We start from the raw sequence: 23,909 nt of genomic DNA on the forward strand, positions 1-23,909 counted from the left end.
ACAACATACAGTTTTTGGGAATTGTATAAATGGCTATGTATGTGTGTGTATAAATTAAATTAATATGATCTAAGTTTCTGAATTTTCCCTTAGCTCTAGTATCTGAGCACCACTAACCGTATGTAAGGGTGCAGCTTAAAGGGATATTGTCTTTTAAGAGTTAAGGGTTAACCATTTTTGTTGCATAAATTGTTAGCTTATTCTATGGTTGCTTAATGGGCCCAAAAGGATATGGCTGCCCCTCACCGATTAAGCCCACACTAGACTGAAAGGTGCCTTTGGGGTTTTGCCGTTTCTCTCGTTCAGAGAGGGATTGCCTGGTATTTTGGGGCTGGACTGTACTGTTAAGTCAGGATCAGACTGATATGGTAAGTAAAGTCCTTCTCTGTGAAAGGCAAATGTTGAGCAAAAAAAGGCTGCTTCTTGGGTGGTAACTAGCCATAGAACAAGCTATTATGATATTGGTCTCGTTCCCAGGTTGAGCGCTTCTCTCTTTATGTATGTCTTATTGTTAAATGTCAAAACGAGCCAGAAAGGATAGAAGCAACAGCCCAAAGTAAAACTTAAACTTTTATTGTTAAAGCTTAAAATCCAGGAGGATAAAGGCACAAGGTAGAATGTAGTATACGCGTTTTGCCGCCCTGTTTTTGTTATCAAGAGTGTGTTTGCTAATACTTCACCTGCTTGGGCTTACATAGTGTGTTCAGTCCACTCTACGGAGTTGTCCCGGACGCAGTATTACAAAGCTGTATACATCACGACATCTAGCCCTTACCTTATCCCACACCCCCTTCTGGTTCTTTATTGTTAAATGTCTCATGCACATTTGTCTTATTTTAAAAGGGATAGCTTGTTTATTGTTTTTAGACAAATGCATCAAATAACACAAATTTTATTGTTATATAATTATTTATTTTGCATGTAAAAGGGTAATGTTTACCGTCTGTTCTTTTATATGGATGAATAAAGATTATTTTTTGAAATATCCCTTTTTAACAACTTTAAAAAAAAAAATGGTCTTATATATAATTAAAAACAAAATGGCTCCAGGAGACTTGAGACAATGTTAGAAGAATCAATAGGTCATTTTTGTTAGAACCCGTAAAGGAATTTATTTCCAGAAAACAGACTTCTCCCTGTCCAATAATTTATTCCACAATATCCTTTTATCGAATCTCTCTCTTCTCCAGCAGCAAAACAATGAACCCTTCCCCACAGTTTCTCCTTTAGTGCACGTTACTGATAGACCAGCACATCCGCAGCACAAGTGCTAAATGAAACATAACTACTTAGTTCAATCACATTGTCTCCGTTCAGAATCTAACAGCATTTAATGACATTTAATTCCACATACAGCCCTATTTAAACATAAAATATTATAAAAAAATTAGACATTAAATTAAAATTGAAAGCAATCCGCACCTCTCTGCAACACATTTGTGCTACATTGCACATTTTCCATAGAGTTTCTTTGTTTCTGAATTTAAAATCCCTTTCTCCCCGTTACAGTATTGTCTGTATAAATGCCGTAATTTTTATTGTCTTGTGGTCAGGTCATAATCAGGAATGTAGACGCAGAAAAAAAAAAAAAAAATGGAGTGTTTTGAGAGACACGAAGAAAGCAAGCCATTGTCGTGTGCAGCTTTTCACAATTCCTTCTTTCAGATAAAAAAAATAAATTAGAAAAAACTGAATTTAAAATACAAAATGTCCCTTTAAACTAGAGATGGGGTAGATGCTACCCCAGTGTGCATCCATTGTATCGTCTCAATACATTATATGATGTAATACTTTGGTATGTGATCAGTCCCATATTTAAGAACGCTGATTATGTTGTGAGTCCTAATAACAATAAAACCGTCTTGCGCCGTGCCACCAATTATGGAAACCAGTTCTACAGCTTGAACTTCCCAGATTGAATACGTTTATACAATTCCTCGTTCAACGAGATGTACTTTCCTTGTTGGGTGTCCAACACGTACAATTGATCCTTAACCAAGTCCGGGTTAAACCCCTCCTTCCTCATGTCTGTCTTCTGAAATTTGTAGGTACCTGAAAAAAGTGCAGATAGGAGATTTAAAACCGCAAAGCCTGCATAGCATATAGCTAAACTGCTATTAACCGCCACATTTCTACACATGAAACACCCTACATGGCCCAGAGGCAGAACTTTTCTTTGCTTTCTGCAATGAGATTTTTTTTTTGTCTGAAAATTTTTCTGCAGATCATTTTTAAATAAAATTCAATTTTAAATTATGCAGTTACACTAAAGCACCATATCAATTGCAATGTGTTGATTAGCTGGAGTGTAAAGCAATTTTGTAAGTTTTAGAATAAAGTGCAGCAGTTGAAACTTGATTTGCAAATTAGCTGCAGACAAAAAATTTATTTTTGTTAAGTTTTTAAAATGTCCTTTTCTATTAGTCTGACATCACAAGGTAGAAATGTAGTAATACAAAAGGTGCATTGCTCATAAGAACCTCTTACAGAAGTCACAGCTTTGCAGACTGGGAAAAGCTAGAGGTGCGAGGTTAAAAAAAATCTCTGAGAGACGGTCAACAATATTAACCCTAATCCCCCTAGTAACTGCTACAGATATCTGTGACACAGAAACTCTCAGTACATACCTAGATCATCAGTCACATGATTCATTAATTAGCGCAGTGACCTGTGTTACCCCCTAGTAACTGCTACAGATATCTGTGACACAGAAACTCTCAGTACATACCTAGATCATCAGTCACATGATTCATTAATTAGCGCAGTGACCTGTGTTACCCCCTAGTAACTGCTACAGATATCTGTGACACAAATACTCTTAGTACATACCTAGATCATCAGTCACATGATTTATTCATTAGCGCAGTCACCCAGGTTACCCCCCTAGTAACTGCTACAAATACTTTCAGTACATACCAAGATCATCAGTCACATGATTAATTCATTAGGGCAGTGACCCGTGTTACCCCCCTAGTAACTGCTACAGATATCTGATGATCTAAGTATGTACAGAGAGTATCCGTGTCACAGATATCTGGTGCAGTTACTAGGGGGGTAACACTGGTCACTGTGCTAATGAATTAATCATATGACTAATGATTCTAGGTATATACAGAGAGTATCCGTGTCACAGTCACAAGATTGATTCATTAGCGCAGTGACCATGTTACCCCCTAATAACTGCTACAGATATCTGTGACACAGATACTCTCAGTACATACCTAGATCATCAGTCATATGATTCATTCCTTAGTGCAGCGACCCGTGTTACCCCATAGTAACTGCTACAGATATCTGTGACACAGATACTCACAGTACATACAGTACCTAGATCATCAGTTACATAATTAATTAATTAGTGCAGTGACCCGTGTTATCCCCCTAGTAACTGCTACAGATATCTGATGATCTAAGTATGTACAGAGAGTATCCGTGTCACAGATATCTGATGCAGTTACTAAGGGGGTAACACGTATCGCTGCGCTAATGAATGAATCATGTGACTGATGATCTAGGTACAGAGAGTATCTGTGTCACAGTCACATGATTGATTCATTAGCACAGTGACACGTGTTACCCCCTTAGTAACTGCACCAGAAATCTGTGACACGGATACTCTCAGTACATACCTAGATCATCAGTCACATGATTAATTCATTAGTGCAGTGACCGTGTTACCCCCCTAGTAACTGCTACAGATATCTGTGAGATGGATACTCACAGTTAGGGTTGCCACCCGCACCGGTATCACCGGTACAGTCCTGGTCTGAGGCTGTATGTCCCGTAACTACTCTCAAACGCCCCGGGCTAAAAGCTCGCCTAGCACAGTGAGCACAGATTTAAAAAAAAAATATTTAGATGGCCAGGGGAGCTCTTAGCTTGAGGTTACTAAAACACTGGGTGGAGGTGGAGTTTGGAGGAGCGATGGAGGAGTGTGTGGCAGGGGGTGGGGAAGAGGGCCAAGGAGGGGATTTGTCACGTCAGCCTGAGTTAGCCTCCTCCCACCAGTCCCTGACTACTGGCTGCTTAGTGTGATTTATTCTAGCCGTAGCCGAGAAGAGTAGAGACTGAGAGGTCAGGTGTTGGTGCGGTGGCCGCGGGCGGCAAGTACAAAGTATATATATATTTATATTCATTTTGCTAAGCAAAATAGAGGAGAGTCCGGAAACCAAATGACAAATAGGAGAGAAAGGAGACCGAGGAAAGAGAAGGGAAAAAAGTTGGGAAAAAGAAGAAGAAGATACAGATAGGATCAGACAGGAAGACAATAAAAGAGTGCTGCTAAACCGTTTTGGTGAGAGAGTGTTGTAAAGGAAGTCAGAAAGACAAAGAGAGGATACAGAATCAAGCGAAATTGATGGGAGGTCAGTTTAGTGAATAAAAACAGGTGACACAAGAAGAAAGATTAAGGTGAAAAAGTGACAGCAAGAAAGGGACGATAGGAACAAAAAGGATAGGAAAAGAGACTGTACAAAACGAAAAGAGAAGTGGGGGTGTTGTGCAACAGGAACCATAGAAAACAGAGTAGTTAGAGTGTGAGGCACTGGACTATATATACCCTACTCACAGTACATAACAGTGACCGTGTTACCCCCTAGTAACTGCTACAGATATCTGTGACACGGATACCCTCTGTATATTCCTAGATCATCAGTCACATGATTAATTCATTAGTACAGTGACCGTGTTACCTCCTAGTAAATGCACCAGATATCTGTGACTCGGATACCCTCTGTATATTCCTAGATCATCAGTCACATAATTAATTCATTAGTGCAGTCACTGTGTTACCCCCTAGTAACTGCAGAGGGCGTTTTATAAAACTGAGTGTAGTTGTTGGTTCATTAGAAACTTGCTTTATATAAAAAGTATGAAATCCTTGTCTCACCTGTTTTGTTCACCTCCGGTAGCAGTCGCAGGAAGACGGGATGAGCGTAGCCGGGCAAGGACTTCTTTAGGTCTCTGGCAAACTTATCAAGGTCACATGCGTGTTTAGGGTCAGCAACAGCTGCCATTCCAGCTCTCCCCTCCGTACCTAGGACAGAGAAGCTGGGATTACACAAACTCTGCATATTTTATAGGTATTTATATTAAAACTAAGGATAAAATGACACTATTAACACTGCAATAAGAGCATTTAAATAAACTAGGTCTCAATAAGCCTCCGTACCAATATGCAAATGGTGCCAAAGAAAAACGTCAACAAAGGAGAAAGGAGCGCGATTGGCAGACGCATCTTGTGCACCGCTCTTGTTTCTACACCAAAGCACAAATATCCCAGTGCTAGAAGTGTGACCTGACTGCTAGCGTTATAAAGAATATGGGATCATATACATCACAGCAAACACAACTTAACCCCTGTGCTGAGCTGTTGCACTCATTTAACCCTTACAGTAGGCGATTTGTCAGTGAGAAACCTACACAGATTAAATAAACTGCATTATTTTATGTATATGACACGTGAGAACAAAATGTTTAAAAAAAAATCATCATTTTATTAGCATTGTAATATTGTGCGTTTTTGTTCTAAACTCTACTGTAAAAAGAAGGGGTTACCCCCTATATAAGGAGCTTTCGGTACATGTGTACAACAATGATTTGCACATAGGGGATGATGTGTCTATACTTACATAAATGCACAATTATTCACACCCAGTGATCACCTGACTATATAAACCTATATAAGGAATTTATTTTAAAGAGGGGCTTCCGGGCTAACTAACAAGGGGACGGACGTGTGGGTCTCTAGGCCTTGTTCATGGCCTATTATAAGACTATAAGTATCATTTTTTTATAAAGTTTTATTTTCACTTTAATTTCCCAACAAAAACACATTTAAGGAGCAGGTAATTACCTTTCAAATAGTACGTCTTGGGGGTTTCTACAGGTTAAGGAGCTGAAATCAAGGAATTGTATTACTCCCCTCTCTCATCCAGATCCCTTATAGGGACAGTCTAGTTTCATGATTCAGATAGGACATGCAATTTTAAACAACTTTCCAATCGACTTTTATCATTAAAGGGACAGTATACACTCATTTTCATATAACTGCATGTAATAGACACTACTATAAAGAATAAGATGCACAGGTTGAAAAGGTAGTTGGAAAGCCCACTGCAAGTCGCAAATAAGACCCTCCCCCCCTCCCCCTTCTTTTGCATATGAAAAGACCCTTTACACAAACAGGAGCAAGCTGGAGAAGGTAGCTGACGGTATTCACATAAAACTTTGGGGCTTGGTTAGGAGTCTGAAAATCAGAGCAATGTTATTTAAAAATAAGCAAAACTATACATTTAAAAAAATAAATTATGGGCTATATAAATAGATCATCTACAAAACATTTATGAAAAGAAAAATGAGTGTATAATGTCCCTTTAAACTTGCTTTGTTCCCTTGGTGGTATTTTTGAAAAGCTAAACCTAGCTAGGCTCAAACTGATTTTTAAACCGTTGAAAACCTCTTCTTAGCTCAGAGCATTTTGAAAGTTTTTCACAGTTAGACAGTGCTAGTTCATGTGGGTCATATAGATAACATTGTGCTCACTCCCATGGAGTTATTTAGGAGTCTGCACTGATTGGCTAAACTGGATGTCTGTCAAAAGCACTGACTTAAGGGGGCAGTCTGCAGAGGCTTAGATACAAGGTAATCACAGAGGTAAAAAGTATATTATTATAACAGTGTTTGTTATGCAAAACTGGGGAATGGGTAATAAAGGGATTATCTATCTTTTTAAACAATAAAAATTCTGGTGTAGACCGTCCCTTTAAGCTCATTTAATTGTGTATGAAGGTCTTAATTACTGATATATACTATGCATATATAAACATTTAATGTGTGTGCAGACCTTATGTAATGCTGTGCTTAATTACTGATATATACTGTGCATATATAAACATTTAATGTGTGTGCAGACCTTATGTAATGCAGCACTTAATTACTGATATATACTGTACATATATAAAACAGTTATTGTGTGTGCAGACCTTATGTAATGCAGCACTAAATTACTGATATATACTGTGTATATATAAACATTTATTGTGTGTGCAGACCTTATGTAATGCAGAACTTAATTACTGATATATACTGTGCATATATAAACACTTATTGTGTGTGCAGACCTTATGTAATGCAGCACTTAATTACTGATATATACTGTGCATATATAAACATTTATTGTGTGTGCAGACCTTATGTAATGCAGCACTTAATTACTGATATATATTGTGCATATATAAACATTTATTGTGTGTGCAGACCTTATGTAATACAGCACTTAATTACTGATATATACTGTGCATATATAAACATTTATTGTGTGTGCAGACCTTATGTAATGCTGCACTTAATTACTGATATATACTGTGCATATATAAATATTTATTGTGTGTGCAGACCTTATGTAATGCGGCACATAATTACTAACTGATTTATACTGTGCATATATAAACATTTATTGTGTGTGCATACCTTATGTAATGCAGCACTTAGTTACTGATATATACTGTGCATATATAAACATTTATTGTGTGTGCAGACCTTATGTAATACAGCACTTAATTACTGATATATACTGTGCATATATAAACATTTATTGTGTGTGCAGACCTTATGTAATACAGCACTTAATTACTGATATATACTGTGCATATATAACATTTATTGTGTGTGCAGACCTTATGTAATGCAGCATTTAATTACTGATATATACTGTGCATATATAAACATTTATTGTGTATGCAGACCTTGTGTAATGTGGCACTTAATTACTGATATATACTGTGCATATATAAACATTTATTGTGTGTGCAGACCTTATGTAATACAGCACTTAATTACTGATATATACTGTGCATATATAAACATTTATTGTGTGTGCAGACCTTATGTAATACAGCACTTAATTACTGATATATACTGTGCATATATAAACATTTATTGTGTGCGCAGACCTTATGTAATGTGGCACTTAATTACTGATATATACTGTGCATATATAAACATTTATTGTGTGTGCAGACCTTATGTAATACAGCACTTAATTACTGATATATACTGTGCATATATAAACATTTATTGTGTGCGCAGACCTTATGTAATGCAGCACTTAATTACTGATATATACTGTGCATATATAAACATTTATTGTGTGTGCAGACCTTATGTAATGCTGCATTTAATTACTGATATATACTGTGCATATATAAACATTTATTGTGAGCGCAGACCTTATGTAATGCAGCACTTAATTACTGATATATACTGTGCATATATAAACATTTATTGTGTGTGCAGACCTTATGTAATGCAGCACTTAATTACTGATATATACTGTGCATATATAAACATTTATTGTGAGCGCAGACCTTATGTAATGCAGCACTTAATTACTGATATATACTGTGCATATATAAACATTTATTGTGTGTGCAGACCTTTTGTAATGCAGCACTTAATTACTGATATATACTGTACATATATAAACATTTATTGTGTGTGCAGACCTTATGTAATACAGCATTTAATTACTGATATATACTGTGCATATATAAACATTTATTGTGAGCGCAGACCTTATGTAATGCAGCACTTAATTACTGATATATACTGTGCATATATAAACATTTATTGTGTGTGCAGACCTTATGTAATGCAGCACTTAATTACTGATATATACTGTGCATATATAAACATTTATTGTGAGCGCAGACCTTATGTAATGCAGCACTTAATTACTGATATATACTGTGCATATATAAACATTTATTGTGTGTGCAGACCTTTTGTAATGCAGCACTTAATTACTGATATATACTGTACATATATAAACATTTATTGTGTGTGCAGACCTTATGTAATACAGCACTTAATTACTGATATATACTGTGCATATATAAACATTTATTGTGTGTGCAGACCTTATGTAATACAGCACTTAATTACTGATATATACTGTGCATATATAAAACATTTGTGTGTGCAGACCTTATGTAATGCAGCACTTAATTACTGATATATACTGTGCATATATAAACATTTATTGTGTGTGCAGACCTTATGTAATACAGCACTTAATTACTGATATATACTGTGCATATATAAACATTTATTGTGTGTGCAGACCTTATGTAATGCAGCACTTAATTACTGATATATACTGTGCATATATAAACATTTATTGTGTGTGCAGACCTTATGTAATGCAGCACTTAATTACTGATATATACTGTGCATATATAAACATTTATTGTGTGTGCAGACCTTATGTAATTTAGCACTTAATTACTGATATATACTGTGCATATATAAACATTTATTGTGTGTGCAGACCTTATGTAATGCAGCACCTAATTACTGATATATACTGTGCATATATAAACATTTATTGTGTGTGCAGACCTTATGTAATGCGGCACTTAATTACTGATATATACTGTGCATATATAAATATTTATTGTGTGTGCAGACCTTATGTAATGCAGCACTTAATTACTGATATATACTGTACATATATAAACATTTATTGTGTGTGCAGACCTTATGTAATGCGGCACTTAATTACTGATATATACTGTACATATATAAACATTTATTGTGTGTGCAGACCTTATGTAATGCGGCACTTAATTACTGATATATACTGTGCATATATAAATATTTATTGTGTGTGCAGACCTTATGTAATGCGGCACTTAATTACTGATATATACTGTACATATATAAACATTTATTGTGTGTGCAGACCTTATGTAATACAGCATTTAATTACTGATATATACTGTGCATATATAAACATTTATTGTGTGTGCAGACCTTATGTAATGCAGCACCTAATTACTGATATATACTGTGCATATATAAACATTTATTGTGTGTGCAGACCTTATGTAATGCAGCACTTAATTACTGATATATACTGTGCATATATAAACATTTATTGTGTGTGCAGACCTTATGTAATGCAGCACTTAATTACTGATATATACTGTGCATATATAAACATTTATTGTGTGTGCAGACCTTATGTAATGCAGCACTTAATTACTGATATATACTGTGCATATATAAACATTTATTGTGTGTGCAGACCTTATGTAATGCAGCATTTAATTACTGATATATACTGTGCATCTATAAATATTTATTGTGTGTGCAGACCTTATGTAATACAGCATTTAATTACTGATATATACTGTGCATCTATAAATATTTATTGTGTGTGCAGACCTTATGTAATGCAGCATTTAATTACTGATATATACTGTGCATAATAAGAAAAAAAAGGGAGCGCAGCTTCATCCGGTAAAAAAGTTCATCTTTATTTGTTTGAGTACATGGATAAAATTCCAGCAGCAGCAGGAAACATAGAACAGGGATGAAAGGTCTGACTAGTTTCGGCTATCTCGCCGTAATCGTAAACCTGTACATCTTAAAATTGTGTTGGTTTAAAAATACTTTACTATTCTCTAATTGGTTGGATAGAGGGCGTTGTTTGCTGAAACATATTAACTCCATAAATGCTGAAAGGGGTAGTTGGAGCTAGATAACTATGCATACTGAATTTTGGGATTTTTAATGAAAACTATTGTACACCATTATGATCTAAGGATGACAAATAATATTTACAGAAAAAGAAGGAAGTTGTAATAATATCTAAATAATTCATACATCCTATATCTAAACATATATTTAGGATGGTTTTAGTATTATTGTGTATATACCATATTCTTGGATATATTGCTACATGAATACGTGTAATCCCTCTATATATCAAGAATAAATGTTTAGAGAAAATATTTCTCATATCGCATATAATTCAGGGGCAAAAGTGATACATACTCATATCTATAATGCAATACAATACATTGATCTCAATTGACTGAATGAGCCCCCTTAAAAATCAACCAAAATAACACATTAATACAGTTGTCTGAAAGAAACCTATTAGATTTAACCTATTCGTAGATAAGGACACCTCAGAATAACTGCGTGATCATAATATTTGATTATAGAACAACTGATGAAAAACATGTGATTTCATTTAAGGCATATTAAGCTCTATAGTTCTAGTATCTTAGGGTATCCTAATACGATTTATTCTTTCAGTAAGTTCAAACCTTATATATATATATATATATATATATATATAAAGGTACTAAACACTGAAGTAGTGCAATGATAATAAACTAATAGGCTAAAGGCATATATACTGATGTAAGGTGTAAAGATAACCACTTGTCCTATAGCTAACAATAGTCAGTAACTAAGAACTCCGAGCCAGTTATGGCCCAAGTAAGTATCTAATAACACCAAACCTATAGTCATTTAGAAAATATCAATGGTGGTATTTAAGGTGATGCAAATTCTTAAAGTACACAATCTATAAAATGTATATATAGATTGTCAGAGTTGTATAAACCCCTATTATATGATATGCAGAGTATTACATAGGAGAAATGAAAAGATATTATATGTGTTTGTAGAAACAGAAAGCTCTAGAGAGGGGGTGATAATGCACTTGTGCTACCTAACATGTGAACAGTATATAGTTAACTGTACATTACTGGTATCGTCGCCTCTGCAAGCACATAGAGTTATGTGATAGCATATGGGGATATCGGCAGGAGGCGGCCAAAAACGTGTAAAGGGTAAACGGTTGGCTGGAGTTGGCAAGTTTTGCCACTACTACAGTAAGATAGAAATAAATAGTCACATAAAGTAATAAAGGATAGAAAAATAAATAAATAATCACGTATATTGGTGATGGACAAAGGGCACAACTCAGTGGGCAGATAAAATTATGGCCCTTTCATTGGCTTATTGCCAATGATTGATCAAATCGAACTCCGAGTTATATCCATCAGGAACTCTAGTCCTTAATTTAAAGATCCAGAAGGTTTCACGTCTGGCTAAGAGTGTATCCTTGTCTCCCCCTCTTAACGGTTTTTTTATTACTTCAATAGCCCTCCATTTGAAGGTATTGACTAAACAAGCATGTGTTTCAATGAAGTGTCTGGAGAGTGCTGAACATGTTACTTCGTTTTTGATGTAACCCAAATGTTCCCGTATTCGGGTACGTACATCTCGACTAGTTTTACCAACATACTGTTGGTGATGTTGTGTACACTCAATTAGGTATATAGTATAAGGTGTTGAACATTTTATAAGCCCGTTGGTTTTAAAAGTTTGGTTTGTGGTACAGGAATAAAATTCCTTACCTTCTACTAGGTAATCACAGGCTTTGCACCTCCCGTCACCACATTTGTATGTTCCTTGGACGCTAAGCCAAGAGGATGGTTTCTTTGTAGAGGGTAAAAGGGAAGGAGATAATATGTTGCCCAAAGTCATATTTTTGGAATATATGCATTTGAAACCCTTAGTTACCACTTCCTTTAGGGCTTTGTCCCCATACAATATAGGAAAATATTTTTTGAGGATGGAACACACCTCATCATACTCTGTAGAATACTTGGTGATGAACATAGTTCTATCATCCATGTCACTCTTGTATTTATGTTTTAGGGCCTCCTGCCTGCCCACCCTAGCCACCTCCTTAGCCACGTTTCTGACCATCTCAGGCCGGTACCCCCTCTCCACTAGTTTGTCCACCATACTTTTGCTTTCAACAGCAAAGTCCTGGTCTGAACTGCATAGGCGTCTGGTGCGTAGCAACTGTCCCTTAGCAATTCCCTTAAATACATGCCTTGGATGTGAGCTTTTGTGGTGCAAGAGTGTGTTGCCAGAGATTGGCTTTCTATACAACCTAGAAGTGATTCGGCCAGTGTTTTGATCACCTACTAGGGTCACATCTAGGAAATTGATGGAAAATTTACTCCATTCATAGGTAAATTGTACCCCATTTTCACTAGTGTTCAAATACTGTACAAACTTCTCTGCATTCATCTTGTCTGATGACCATACAATTAGTAGGTCATCTATGAAGCGTTTGTACAGTAAGATATATTTCCTGTAGGGGTCACTATCTGAGTAGACAAAGGTTCTCTCAAGCCAGCCCATGAAGATGTTAGCATATGATGGGGCAAATTTTGCCCCCATGGCTGTCCCTTGTCTCTGCAGATAGTAGACCCCTTCAAACAAGAAATAATTATGTTCTAACAAGAACACAGTAACCCTTAAGATGTATTTGGTAGCTTCACTGTCTATACCATAAATGGGTTCCAAAAAATGTCTGATTGCTTTTAATCCCATATCTTTAGGGATACTCGAATAGAGTGCCACTACATCAATGGTCAACCAACTAGAATTAGGGGACCAGTGTACTTGCTCCAACATTTCCAAAATATGTGTGGTGTCCTTGATGTGACTATGGAGTTTCTCAACTATAGGCTGTAGAATTGAGTCCAGCCATTCTGATAAAAGCTCCAAAAGGGAGCCTATGCCGGACACAATCGGTCTCCCCTTTACATTTGTCAATCCCTTATGTACCTTTGGAAGATGGTGGAAGATAGGGGTAACCGGATTTCTAACATACAGATATTTCATTGTCTCCGCATCCATGAACCCCCATCCTACACCATCGTCCAACAGGTTATATAGCTCTCTTTGGAACCTGTTAACTGGGTCGGATGTAAGTGTGGTATATGTATTGGGATCTTCAAGTTGCCTCAGTGCTTCAGCAATATAAGTGTCTTTATCTAGGACCACCACACTACCCCCCTTATCAGAGTTCTTTATCACAATGGATTTATTGTTTTTAATTTTACTTAAGGCCTCTTTTTCTTTAAGGGATAGGTTATGTGTGCTAGTACTCTTAGATTGATGTAGTAGAGTTAAATCTTCCACCACTCGTTTGTGAAAGAGTTCCAGTGCCTGGCCCCTACTGTGTATGGGGTAAAATTGGCTTGCTTCTTTAAACTTAGGGAATGAGGGTAAAGATACATAGTCATTAGACTCATTTGATTCTGAGTAGAGGTCCTCAAGTACCGTAATATCACAAATATCTGGAAATGTGGGTACAATATTGCTCTGGGCCCCTAAAGTGGGACCAGGTACACTCTGTTCCATTTCCATATTTGTGTTAGTTCGGAAATGTTTGCGTAGGGTCAATTTTCTAATAAACCTGTTGACATCAATAATAGTATTGAAAAGATTACATTTATTATCTGGACAAAATCCAAGCCCATAGTTCAGTACTTTAATTTCAAATTTATCAAGGGGGTAGGATGAGAGATTAATCACACTATTTATTTGGGGCAATTTATCTGTTTTTCCCTTAGGGTGTATCTGTGTTGTCTCTTCTTGACAAATTCTTTCCCTCCCCCTTTGGGTGGTTTCATGGCAGGCCGAAAAACCTGCGCTTGATCTTTAGGTTTTGCTTTCACCTTTGATCTAGCCCCCTGTTCTGATGCCATAGGGGCATTGTATAAAACATTTGTGTGTGCAGACCTTATGTAATGCAGCACTTAATTACTGATATATACTGTGCATATATAAACATTTATTGTGTGTGCAGACCTTATGTAATGCAGCACCTAATTACTGATATATACTGTGCATATATAAACATTTATTGTGTGTGCAGACCTTATGTAATGCGGCACTTAATTACTGATATATACTGTGCATATATAAACATTTATTGTGTGTGCAGACCTTATGTAATGCGGCACTTAATTACTGCTATATACTGTACATATATAAACATTTATTGTGTGTGCAGACCTTATGTAATGCTGTGCTTAATTACTGATATATATTGTGCATATATAAACATTTATTGTGTGTGCAGACCTTATGTAATGCGGCACATAATTACTAACTGATTTATACTGTGCATATATAAACATTTATTGTGTGTGCATACCTTATGTAATGCAGCACTTAGTTACTGATATATACTGTGCATATATAAACATTTATTGTGTGTGCAGACCTTATGTAATACAGCACTTAATTACTGATATATACTGTGCATATATAAACATTTATTGTGTGTGCAGACCTTATGTAATACAGCACTTAATTACTGATATATACTGTGCATATATAACATTTATTGTGTGTGCAGACCTTATGTAATGCAGCATTTAATTACTGATATATACTGTGCATATATAAACATTTATTGTGTATGCAGACCTTGTGTAATGTGGCACTTAATTACTGATATATACTGTGCATATATAAACATTTATTGTGTGTGCAGACCTTATGTAATGTGGCACTTAATTACTGATATATACTGTGCATATATAAACATTTATTGTGTGTGCAGACCTTATGTAATGCAGCACTTAATTACTGATATATACTGTGCATATATAAACATTTATTGTGTGCGCAGACCTTATGTAATGTGGCACTTAATTACTGATATATACTGTGCATATATAAATATTTATTGTGTGTGCAGACCTTATGTAATGTGGCACTTAATTACTGATATTTACTGTGCATATATAAACATTTATTGTGTGTGCAGACCTTATGTAATACAGCACTTAATTACTGATATATACTGTGCATATATAAACATTTATTGTGTGCGCAGACCTTATGTAATGTGGCACTTAGTTACTGATATATACTGTGCATATATAAATATTTATTGTGTGTGCAGACCTTATGTAATGCAGCACTTAATTACTGATATATACTGTGCATATATAAACATTTATTGTGTGTGCAGACCTTATGTAATGCTGCATTTAATTACTGATATATACTGTGCATATATAAACATTTATTGTGAGCGCAGACCTTATGTAATGCAGCACTTAATTACTGATATATACTGTGCATATATAAACATTTATTGTGTGTGCAGACCTTTTGTAATGCTGCACTTAATTACTGATATATACTGTGCATACATAAACATTTTATTATGAGTGCAGACTTTATGTAATGCAGCACTTAATTACTGATATATACTGTGCATATATAAAACATTTGTGTGTGCAGACCTTATGTAATGCAGCACTTAATTACTGATATATACTGTGCATATATAAACATTTATTGTGTGTGCAGACCTTATGTAATGCTGTACTTAATTACTGATATATACTGTGCATATATAAACATTTATTGTGTGCGCAGACCTTATGTAATGCTGCACTTAATTACTGATATATACTGTGCATATATAAACATTTATTGTGTGCGCAGACCGTATGTAATGCTGCACTTAATTACTGATATATACTGTGCATATATAAACATTTATTGTGTGTGCAGACCTTATGTAATGCAGCACCTAATTACTGATATATACTGTGCATATATAAACATTTATTGTGTGTGCAGACCTTATGTAATGCGGCACTTAATTACTGATATATACTGTGCATATATAAACATTTATTGTGTGTGCAGACCTTATGTAATGCAGCACCTAATTACGGATATATACTGTGCATATATAAACATTTATTGTGTGTGCAGACCTTATGTAATGCAGCACTTAATTACTGATATATACTGTGTATATATAAACATTTATTGTGTGTGCAGACCTTATGTAATGCGGCACTTAATTACTGATATATACTGTGCATATATAAACATTTATTGTGTGTGCAGACCTTATGTAATGCGGCACTTAATTACTGCTATATACTGTACATATATAAACATTTTTTGTGTGTGCAGACCTTATGTAATGCTGTGCTTAATTACTGATATATATTGTGCATATATAAACATTTAATTGTGTAAGTAGACCTTATGTAATATGGTACCTAATTACTGATATATACTGTGCATATATAAACATTTATTGTGTGTGCAGACCTTATGTAATGCGGCACTTAATTACTGATATATATTGTGCTTATATAAACACTTATTGTGTGTGCAGACCTTATGTAATGCAGCACTTAATTACTGATATATACTGTGCATATATAAACATTTATTGTGTGTGCAGACCTTATGTAATGCGGCACTTAATTACGGATATATACTGTGCATATATAAACATTTATTGTGTGTGCAGACCTTATGTAATGCAGCACTTAATTACTGATATATACTGTGCATATATAAACATTTATTGTGTGTGCAGACCTTATGTAATGCGGCACTTAATTACTGATATATACTGTGCATATATAAACATTTATTGTGTGTGCAGACCTTATGTAATACAGCACTTAATTACTGATATATACTGTGCATATATAAACATTTATTGTGTGTGCAGATCTTTATGTAATGCAGCACTTAATTACGGATATACACTCACCGCACAGTATATCAGTAATTATCTGCTGCATTACAAAAGGTCTATGCACACAATGGGCTAGATTTATCAAGCCTTCTCCTGCACTAGAGCCTGCAGTCAGTATTAATCAAGCAGGGGTCATCAGACAGCTGCTTCCCTATAACCTTTTCTCCTCTCTCTTAGGTGGAGAATTTCAATCTCCCCGGTCTCGTCCGACAGGGGAGATTTACAACTCCTGCCCGCGGGTGAATGGCTGTGCACGGGCAGGGGGCGGCGTTGAATGCAAACGCAAAATAACACTTGTTTGCAATGCTGAATTCGCCAACGGAATTCTGCCCACCAGATGCGAACTGCGGCGGACAGGGGCGCATATGTATGCCCCTGTCCTTGATAAACCAAGACCAATAAGGGCTCGATTAATTATTCACATTCTCCTAAAAGTTCTCATGAGAAATAATGCCCTGTTTATCATTCAAAAATGCACCTAAAATTAGGCAAGTTCAACTGTAAAATTCTCCTACTCTGTTCCCCTTCTCATTGGAGAACATGTTCTCCAAAAAAAAAAATGGCTCTACAAGGTGCAAGAATGATCTATAACAAAGCGCAGTAATATTGTTTATTGGAGCGCAATGATAATTCATATTGGGGCGATAAAAAATATAAAATGGAGCACCAAAATAATATATAACAGAGCATAAAAATGATATCTATTGGGGCATAAAAATAAGATATAAAAGAAGCGCTAAAATTGAAGCACAAAAACAATGAAAATGTAGATCTATTTTCATTCCACAAATGATTGATAAATCGAGCCCAATATATCAATAATTATTGGGCGAGTAGAAATGTGAGTATGGCTTGCAATAAATTACCCACCATTAAATGCACAGAAAATGTATATTTTATCACCATGTTGAATGTGATAACTATAAACAAATCTTCTGATACAGATGAAAAAAAAAAAACATTGCAGATTACCTGGCACCTCAACTCCATAGACCACGACATCTGCCTGTCCGAGGAGCCGGCTCAGAGTACCCTCCACTTCTGTGGTCGATACATTCTCTCCCTTCCATCGGAACGTGTCGCCTGTACGATCCCGGAAATACATATACCCAAGCTCATCCATTACTAGCACATCCCCTGATATATGAAAAAGACACAATGAGGCTCATAGGCTGTAGCATTATCCAGTGAGGATCTGGTTGTATGGTCTACTATACTGGGTTTCAGTCAGTCTCATGTATTGCATCCGATGACTCATGTCTCAATTAATAGTTTTTTTTCCCTTTCAGACCTGTGGAGGCTTCTCTCAGTCATCCAATTCATACAGCGTCTGTCTCTTCCCGCCAATCAGCAGTACTACTCTAGTACCCTCTATTCTTCACCCTACCACAACTACTGCAAGTGCTGTACTCATCTGGTAAAATGTTCTATGTTAATATTAAAGACGACAACAAAATGCTGCATCCATATTCAAAACCCCATAAAATCATTTTGTTAGGCGGCCAAGCAGTTGTACCTGTTAGGTACGCCATGTCACCATGTTTAAAAACGTTCTGTGCTATCTTCTTACTGGTCGCAGATTCATTCACGTAACCGTCAAACCTGCGCAGTGGGTCCGACTGGATAATGCGTCCCACAAGCTGTCCTGGCTCCCCTACAGAAAGGTTAAAAATACTTATTAGAAATATCCAAAACAAAAAATAAAAACATCAGTGCTAATTTGAGTGTGCAATGTTGTTCGCACGACCAAGGCTAAGTAATTATAAAAAAGAAAAGTAAACAGATTAAGGTTAAAGTAACAAAACTCTTAAACTATTTATTATAAGTTATTATAATAGCTAAAGCTGTGGTTACTCGGGGGCGGAGCATAAGGAAGGTGTGTGTGAGCTTTGCATCGCTCATCTACAAAAAAGAGCAGATAATTCAACCCCAGTCGCTCTTACACTCTATTCCCAGCTGAGTGGCTCCTTCTCTGACCATCTATGCACCGAACCAGCTGGTGAAGGGTCACAATCACAATCTATCGCCCTTGCTGCCGCATTTTCCACGGGAAGTGGTGAGAAAACTCTGGGGAAATCTTGACTGGCTGCCACCTTGGCTGTTCCTCACATTCTGGTCTCTTGGCTTCCAACTTGCATGGGCCACTGTTTGAAGCACCACTAACTGTAGTGGCACATTGTGCAGCAGTGTCACCTTCTCACCACTGAGCCCATGATCAGGGGGGCTGTGATCTGTGTGTCTCTCTATCCTGATTGCACCTATACTCTTTTGTCTCTGCACCTATGATACTCTGTGCCTGGTCAGAGAGGGGGATAAGCAATCTGACAACTGTATGCTACTATAGTTGTGCTATACTTTATACAGAGTCTTCTGCACTGGCTGATTGAATTTAGTTGTGCTATACTTTATACAGACTCTAGTGCACTGGCTGATTGAATTTAGTTGTGCTATACTTTATACAGAGTCTAGTGCACTGGCTGATTGAATTTAGTTGTGCTATACTTTATACAGAGTCTTCTGCACTGGCTGATTGAATTTAGTTGTGCTATACTTTATACAGAGTCTTCTGCACTGGCTGATTGAATTTAGTTGTGCTATACTTTATACAGAGTCTAGTGCACTGGCTGATTGAATTTAGTTGTGCTATACTTTATACAGAGTCTAGTGCACTGGCTGATTGAATTTAGTTGTGCTATACTTTATACAGAGTCTAGTGCACTGGCTGAATGAATTTAGTTGTGCTATACTTTATACAGAGTCTAGTGCACTGGCTGATTGAATTTAGTTGTGCTATACTTTATACAGAGTCTAGTGCACTGGCTGATTGAATTTAGTTGTGCTATACTTTATACAGAGTCTAGTGCACTGGCTGATTGAATTTAGTTGTGCTATACTTTATACAGAGTCTAGTGCACTGGCTGATTGAATTTAGTTGTGCTATACTTTATACAGAGTCTTCTGCACTGGCTGATTGAATTTAGTTGTGCTATACTTTATACAGAGTCTAGTGCACTGGCTGATTGAATTTAGTTGTGCTATACTTTATACAGACTCTAGTGCACTGGCTGATTGAATTTAGTTGTGCTATACTTTATACAGAGTCTAGTGCACTGGCTGATTGAATTTAGTTGTGCTATACTTTATACAGAGTCTTCTGCACTGGCTGATTGAATTTAGTTGTGCTATACTTTATACAGAGTCTTCTGCACTGGCTGATTGAATTTAGTTGTGCTATACTTTATACAGAGTCTAGTGCACTGGCTGATTGAATTTAGTTGTGCTATACTTTATACAGAGTCTAGTGCACTGGCTGATTGAATTTAGTTGTGCTATACTTTATACAGAGTCTAGTGCACTGGCTGAATGAATTTAGTTGTGCTATACTTTATACAGAGTCTAGTGCACTGGCTGATTGAATTTAGTTGTGCTATACTTTATACAGAGTCTAGTGCACTGGCTGATTGAATTTAGTTGTGCTATACTTTATACAGAGTCTAGTGCACTGGCTGATTGAATTTAGTTGTGCTATACTTTATACAGAGTCTAGTGCACTGGCTGATTGAATTTAGTTGTGCTATACTTTATACAGAGTCTTCTGCACTGGCTGATTGAATTTAGTTGTGCTATACTTTATACAGAGTCTAGTGCACTGGCTGATTGAATTTAGTTGTGCTATACTTTATACAGAGTCTAGTGCACTGGCTGATTGAATTTAGTTGTGCTATACTTTATACAGAGTCTAGTGCACTGGCTGATTGAATTTAGTTGTACTATACGTTATACAGGGTCTACTCCACGTGTAGCAATTCTACTGAATCACTTACACTCCTCTCACTGACTGTCTGAATGTTCTCACTGGCTGACAATTTTCTTGTTTATATAAAAAGAGCCTCTTCATATACAGCAGATTTTTATTTTGCTCCCACAAACCATTTCTTATTGATCTTATTTTGTCCTCTGCTGCCATCTTGTGGCTCATCTGCAAAGTGTAAGGGACTCATTTATACCTCTATGTGATTGACCTACATTTTATCACTTCTCTCAGAGCTTTCATTTTACATTGTTCGGTAGTTAAGATTATACCAATTTAGAGGGAGCTTTATGATCTTGAGTGATGACAATACAGTTAGTCTGTCTTCATAACTAATTTGCTAGGTTGCATTTTTATACTGCATACCATTTGCTTTTCCAACAAGCTGCAATGGACACACTCACCAGTTGAAATTTGCCAGTATTCCTCCTGCCTACAACAGGCAGAACAAACAAAAAATCTCTGATTTGAAGAATACTCAAGTAACCTCAACCTTCAAAGGCTTGAAAGACAAAATGCAAGTCATTAATAAAAAATCAATGATCTAGAAAACAGATTCCGCTGCAACAGCCTGAGAGTGATGGGAGCTCCTAAGTCCCTAGAAAAAAAGGACTTGTTAGAATTTACTGCCCTCACACTTCAGAGACTGCTGCAGATGAACCCGCACACTCTACCTTTGGATGTGGAAAAAGCCCACAGAATGGGCCCGGAGAGATCTTCAGCAAGACCTGACCAATGTCCTCAACAGGTCATCTTCAAACTCCTAAATCAACAGGAGAAAATAGCTTTGCTTCAAGCCTACAGAGCCAAAAAGGACCTAGTCTATGAAAGACATAAACTACTCCTTTTGTTACGGTACCAACAGGATACCAAGGTTAATACCAGATGACAATGTCCTGCATAGACAATCAGCAATTCACAACCCCGATCAGTTTCCCCTCAAACATGAGACCAAGCTCCACATTTCAGGTTTAAAACAGAATGTCTTTATTAAAAGGCCATGCCTAGTATTTATGCAGCTCTGACCCCCCCCCCCCCAGATGGGGGTTGAAAGAATGTTGTACATTAGATAAAAGGAGAACCCGCCCTGGGACATGATACAATAGAATTATATTACTTAACACTTTAAACACAAGACACTCTTGGCTCTTCTTATCACTAGGCGTCTTCTCTCTGAGGGTGATCAAACAATGGAATTCTCATCACTAACTAGATTATAGCTGGAGCCAGCAACTTGTCTTTAGAAATTAGCTTCTTAAAGCTAAACACAGTTAACTCCTTCAGTCCTGACAGAAGGGTCTGTCACATAGCTCCCCCCTTGTGGAACACTCCGGCAGACCCGGCTTGACCCTTTGGCGGGTCAACTTGGGGATGACCGGACTAGGAGGTGGTAGGCATGTCAGTTTGCCGGGACAATCCATCTGTATTCCCGTTATGAGAGAGAATCCCTGTCTGTGGAAATAAGGGTTCAACTTCCTCAGTGCCCAGACTAGGGCTAAACAGTCCTTCAAAATCCCATCAGCTTCTTTACGAGTTTTCTGTACCTGCTCTTTATAGGTATCCACAATCCCTTCATACTGACATAAGGTGCCCTTGAGTTGCTGCACCTCACTATGAGCCAGCGTCAGCTTCTCCTCCAGTGTCACTAAGTTTGTCTTTAAGGTTTCATGTTCCACTCTCAAGCTGGTGTTTTCTGCAGTCTGTCGGTGCAGCTTGTCTAGCAGAGATTCCTGTTCTAAACGTGCTTTTTCCTCTGCACTCCTCTTCTCTCCTGCTAGCACTGTTACATGATTATTTAACGTGACCATTTCATCCTCTACGTGACTCTTCTCCTTCATCAGCGCATTGTAACGGGACTTCCACGTATCAATAGCGGATAGAGATTTACTGAGCTCAGCGTCCTGGGGCTTAGCAGCAGGGGGGTCAGTCTCTGCTGCACGGATCTGAGCACGGGTAGTCACAGGGTTAACATCAGCGGGACCCATGGGAGCATAGGCAGAAACAAGGGGGACCAAGGTATTTCCAAGGAGAACATCAGCTGGTAAATCCTTCATGACCCCCACATTCACAGGTCTAGCGCCCCCTCCCCAATCCAAATGCACCCTGGCAACAGGCAGGCGGAACACAGTGCCCCCTGCTACCCTCACAGCCACAGTGTCTCCAGTGTGCTGTTTCTCAGACACCAAGTTCTTTCGAAGCAAGGTCATGGTAGCACCAGTATCCCATAGACCACTGACCTCCTTCCCATTCACTTTAACCAGTTGCCGGTTATTCCGGTGGACAGCTTGCACAAGGTCTGCCTCATGTAGGATGCCCCAGCATTCTTGCGCCTCTACGTAGCGGGCCGCAGGCTGAGGGTTACGTGTGATTCCGCCGGCAGGTCTTCTCCAGGACTGTGCTTGGTTCGCTGCATTTAGGGGACACTCTGGTCTTTTGTGCCCTAGTTGCTTACATCCAAAGCACCGAATCGGTTGTGAGTAGCCCCGCGAATTGAACCGGGCTCTCTGAGGGTAGTTCGTGGCCGGAGGCCGTGTGGTATAGCGGTGCGCCGGGGGTTGGTAACTGGCAGCTGCTGGGGTGACTGGGGGTCTGTACTCCACTCTAGCAGGGGGCTTAGTGGTAGCAGTGTCCAGTTTGCAGGCATCCGTATACTTATCTGCCAAGCGAGCCGCTTCATGCAGGGTGGAGGGTTTACGGTCCCGAACCCACTCTCGAACTCCTGCGGGTAACTTGTCGAAGCAATGTTCCAACAGGAATAGCTGCAGCACCTCTTCCCCAGATAAGGCTTGGCACCCCGCTATCCAGTGAGCTGCTGTGCGGTGCACCTTACATGCCCACTCAAGGTAGGAATCTCCAGCTAATTTAACAGTGTCTCTGAACCGCCTCCGGTATGCCTCCGGTGTA

At 37.6% G+C, this 23,909-nt stretch overlaps 1 protein-coding gene across 1 annotated transcript in view; it reads right to left on the reverse strand.

Annotated features, from left to right (window-relative positions):
• Positions 1–890: 890 nt before the first annotated feature.
• Positions 891–23,909, reverse strand: part of SLC27A4 (solute carrier family 27 member 4) — a 119,683-nt gene continuing 96,664 nt past the window's right edge. The window contains exons 10-13 of the mRNA XM_053695848.1: positions 18,711–18,848; positions 18,167–18,331; positions 4,889–5,035; positions 891–2,052 (exon numbers count right to left, since the gene is read on the reverse strand). Coding sequence (XP_053551823.1) covers positions 1,895–2,052; positions 4,889–5,035; positions 18,167–18,331; positions 18,711–18,848 — 608 coding nt within the window. The 3' untranslated portion in view covers positions 891–1,894. The remainder of the gene's footprint in view (positions 2,053–4,888; positions 5,036–18,166; positions 18,332–18,710; positions 18,849–23,909) is intronic.

This window comes from Bombina bombina, chromosome 12, assembly GCF_027579735.1.
Source record: "Bombina bombina isolate aBomBom1 chromosome 12, aBomBom1.pri, whole genome shotgun sequence".
Taxonomy (NCBI): Eukaryota; Metazoa; Chordata; class Amphibia; order Anura; family Bombinatoridae; genus Bombina; species Bombina bombina.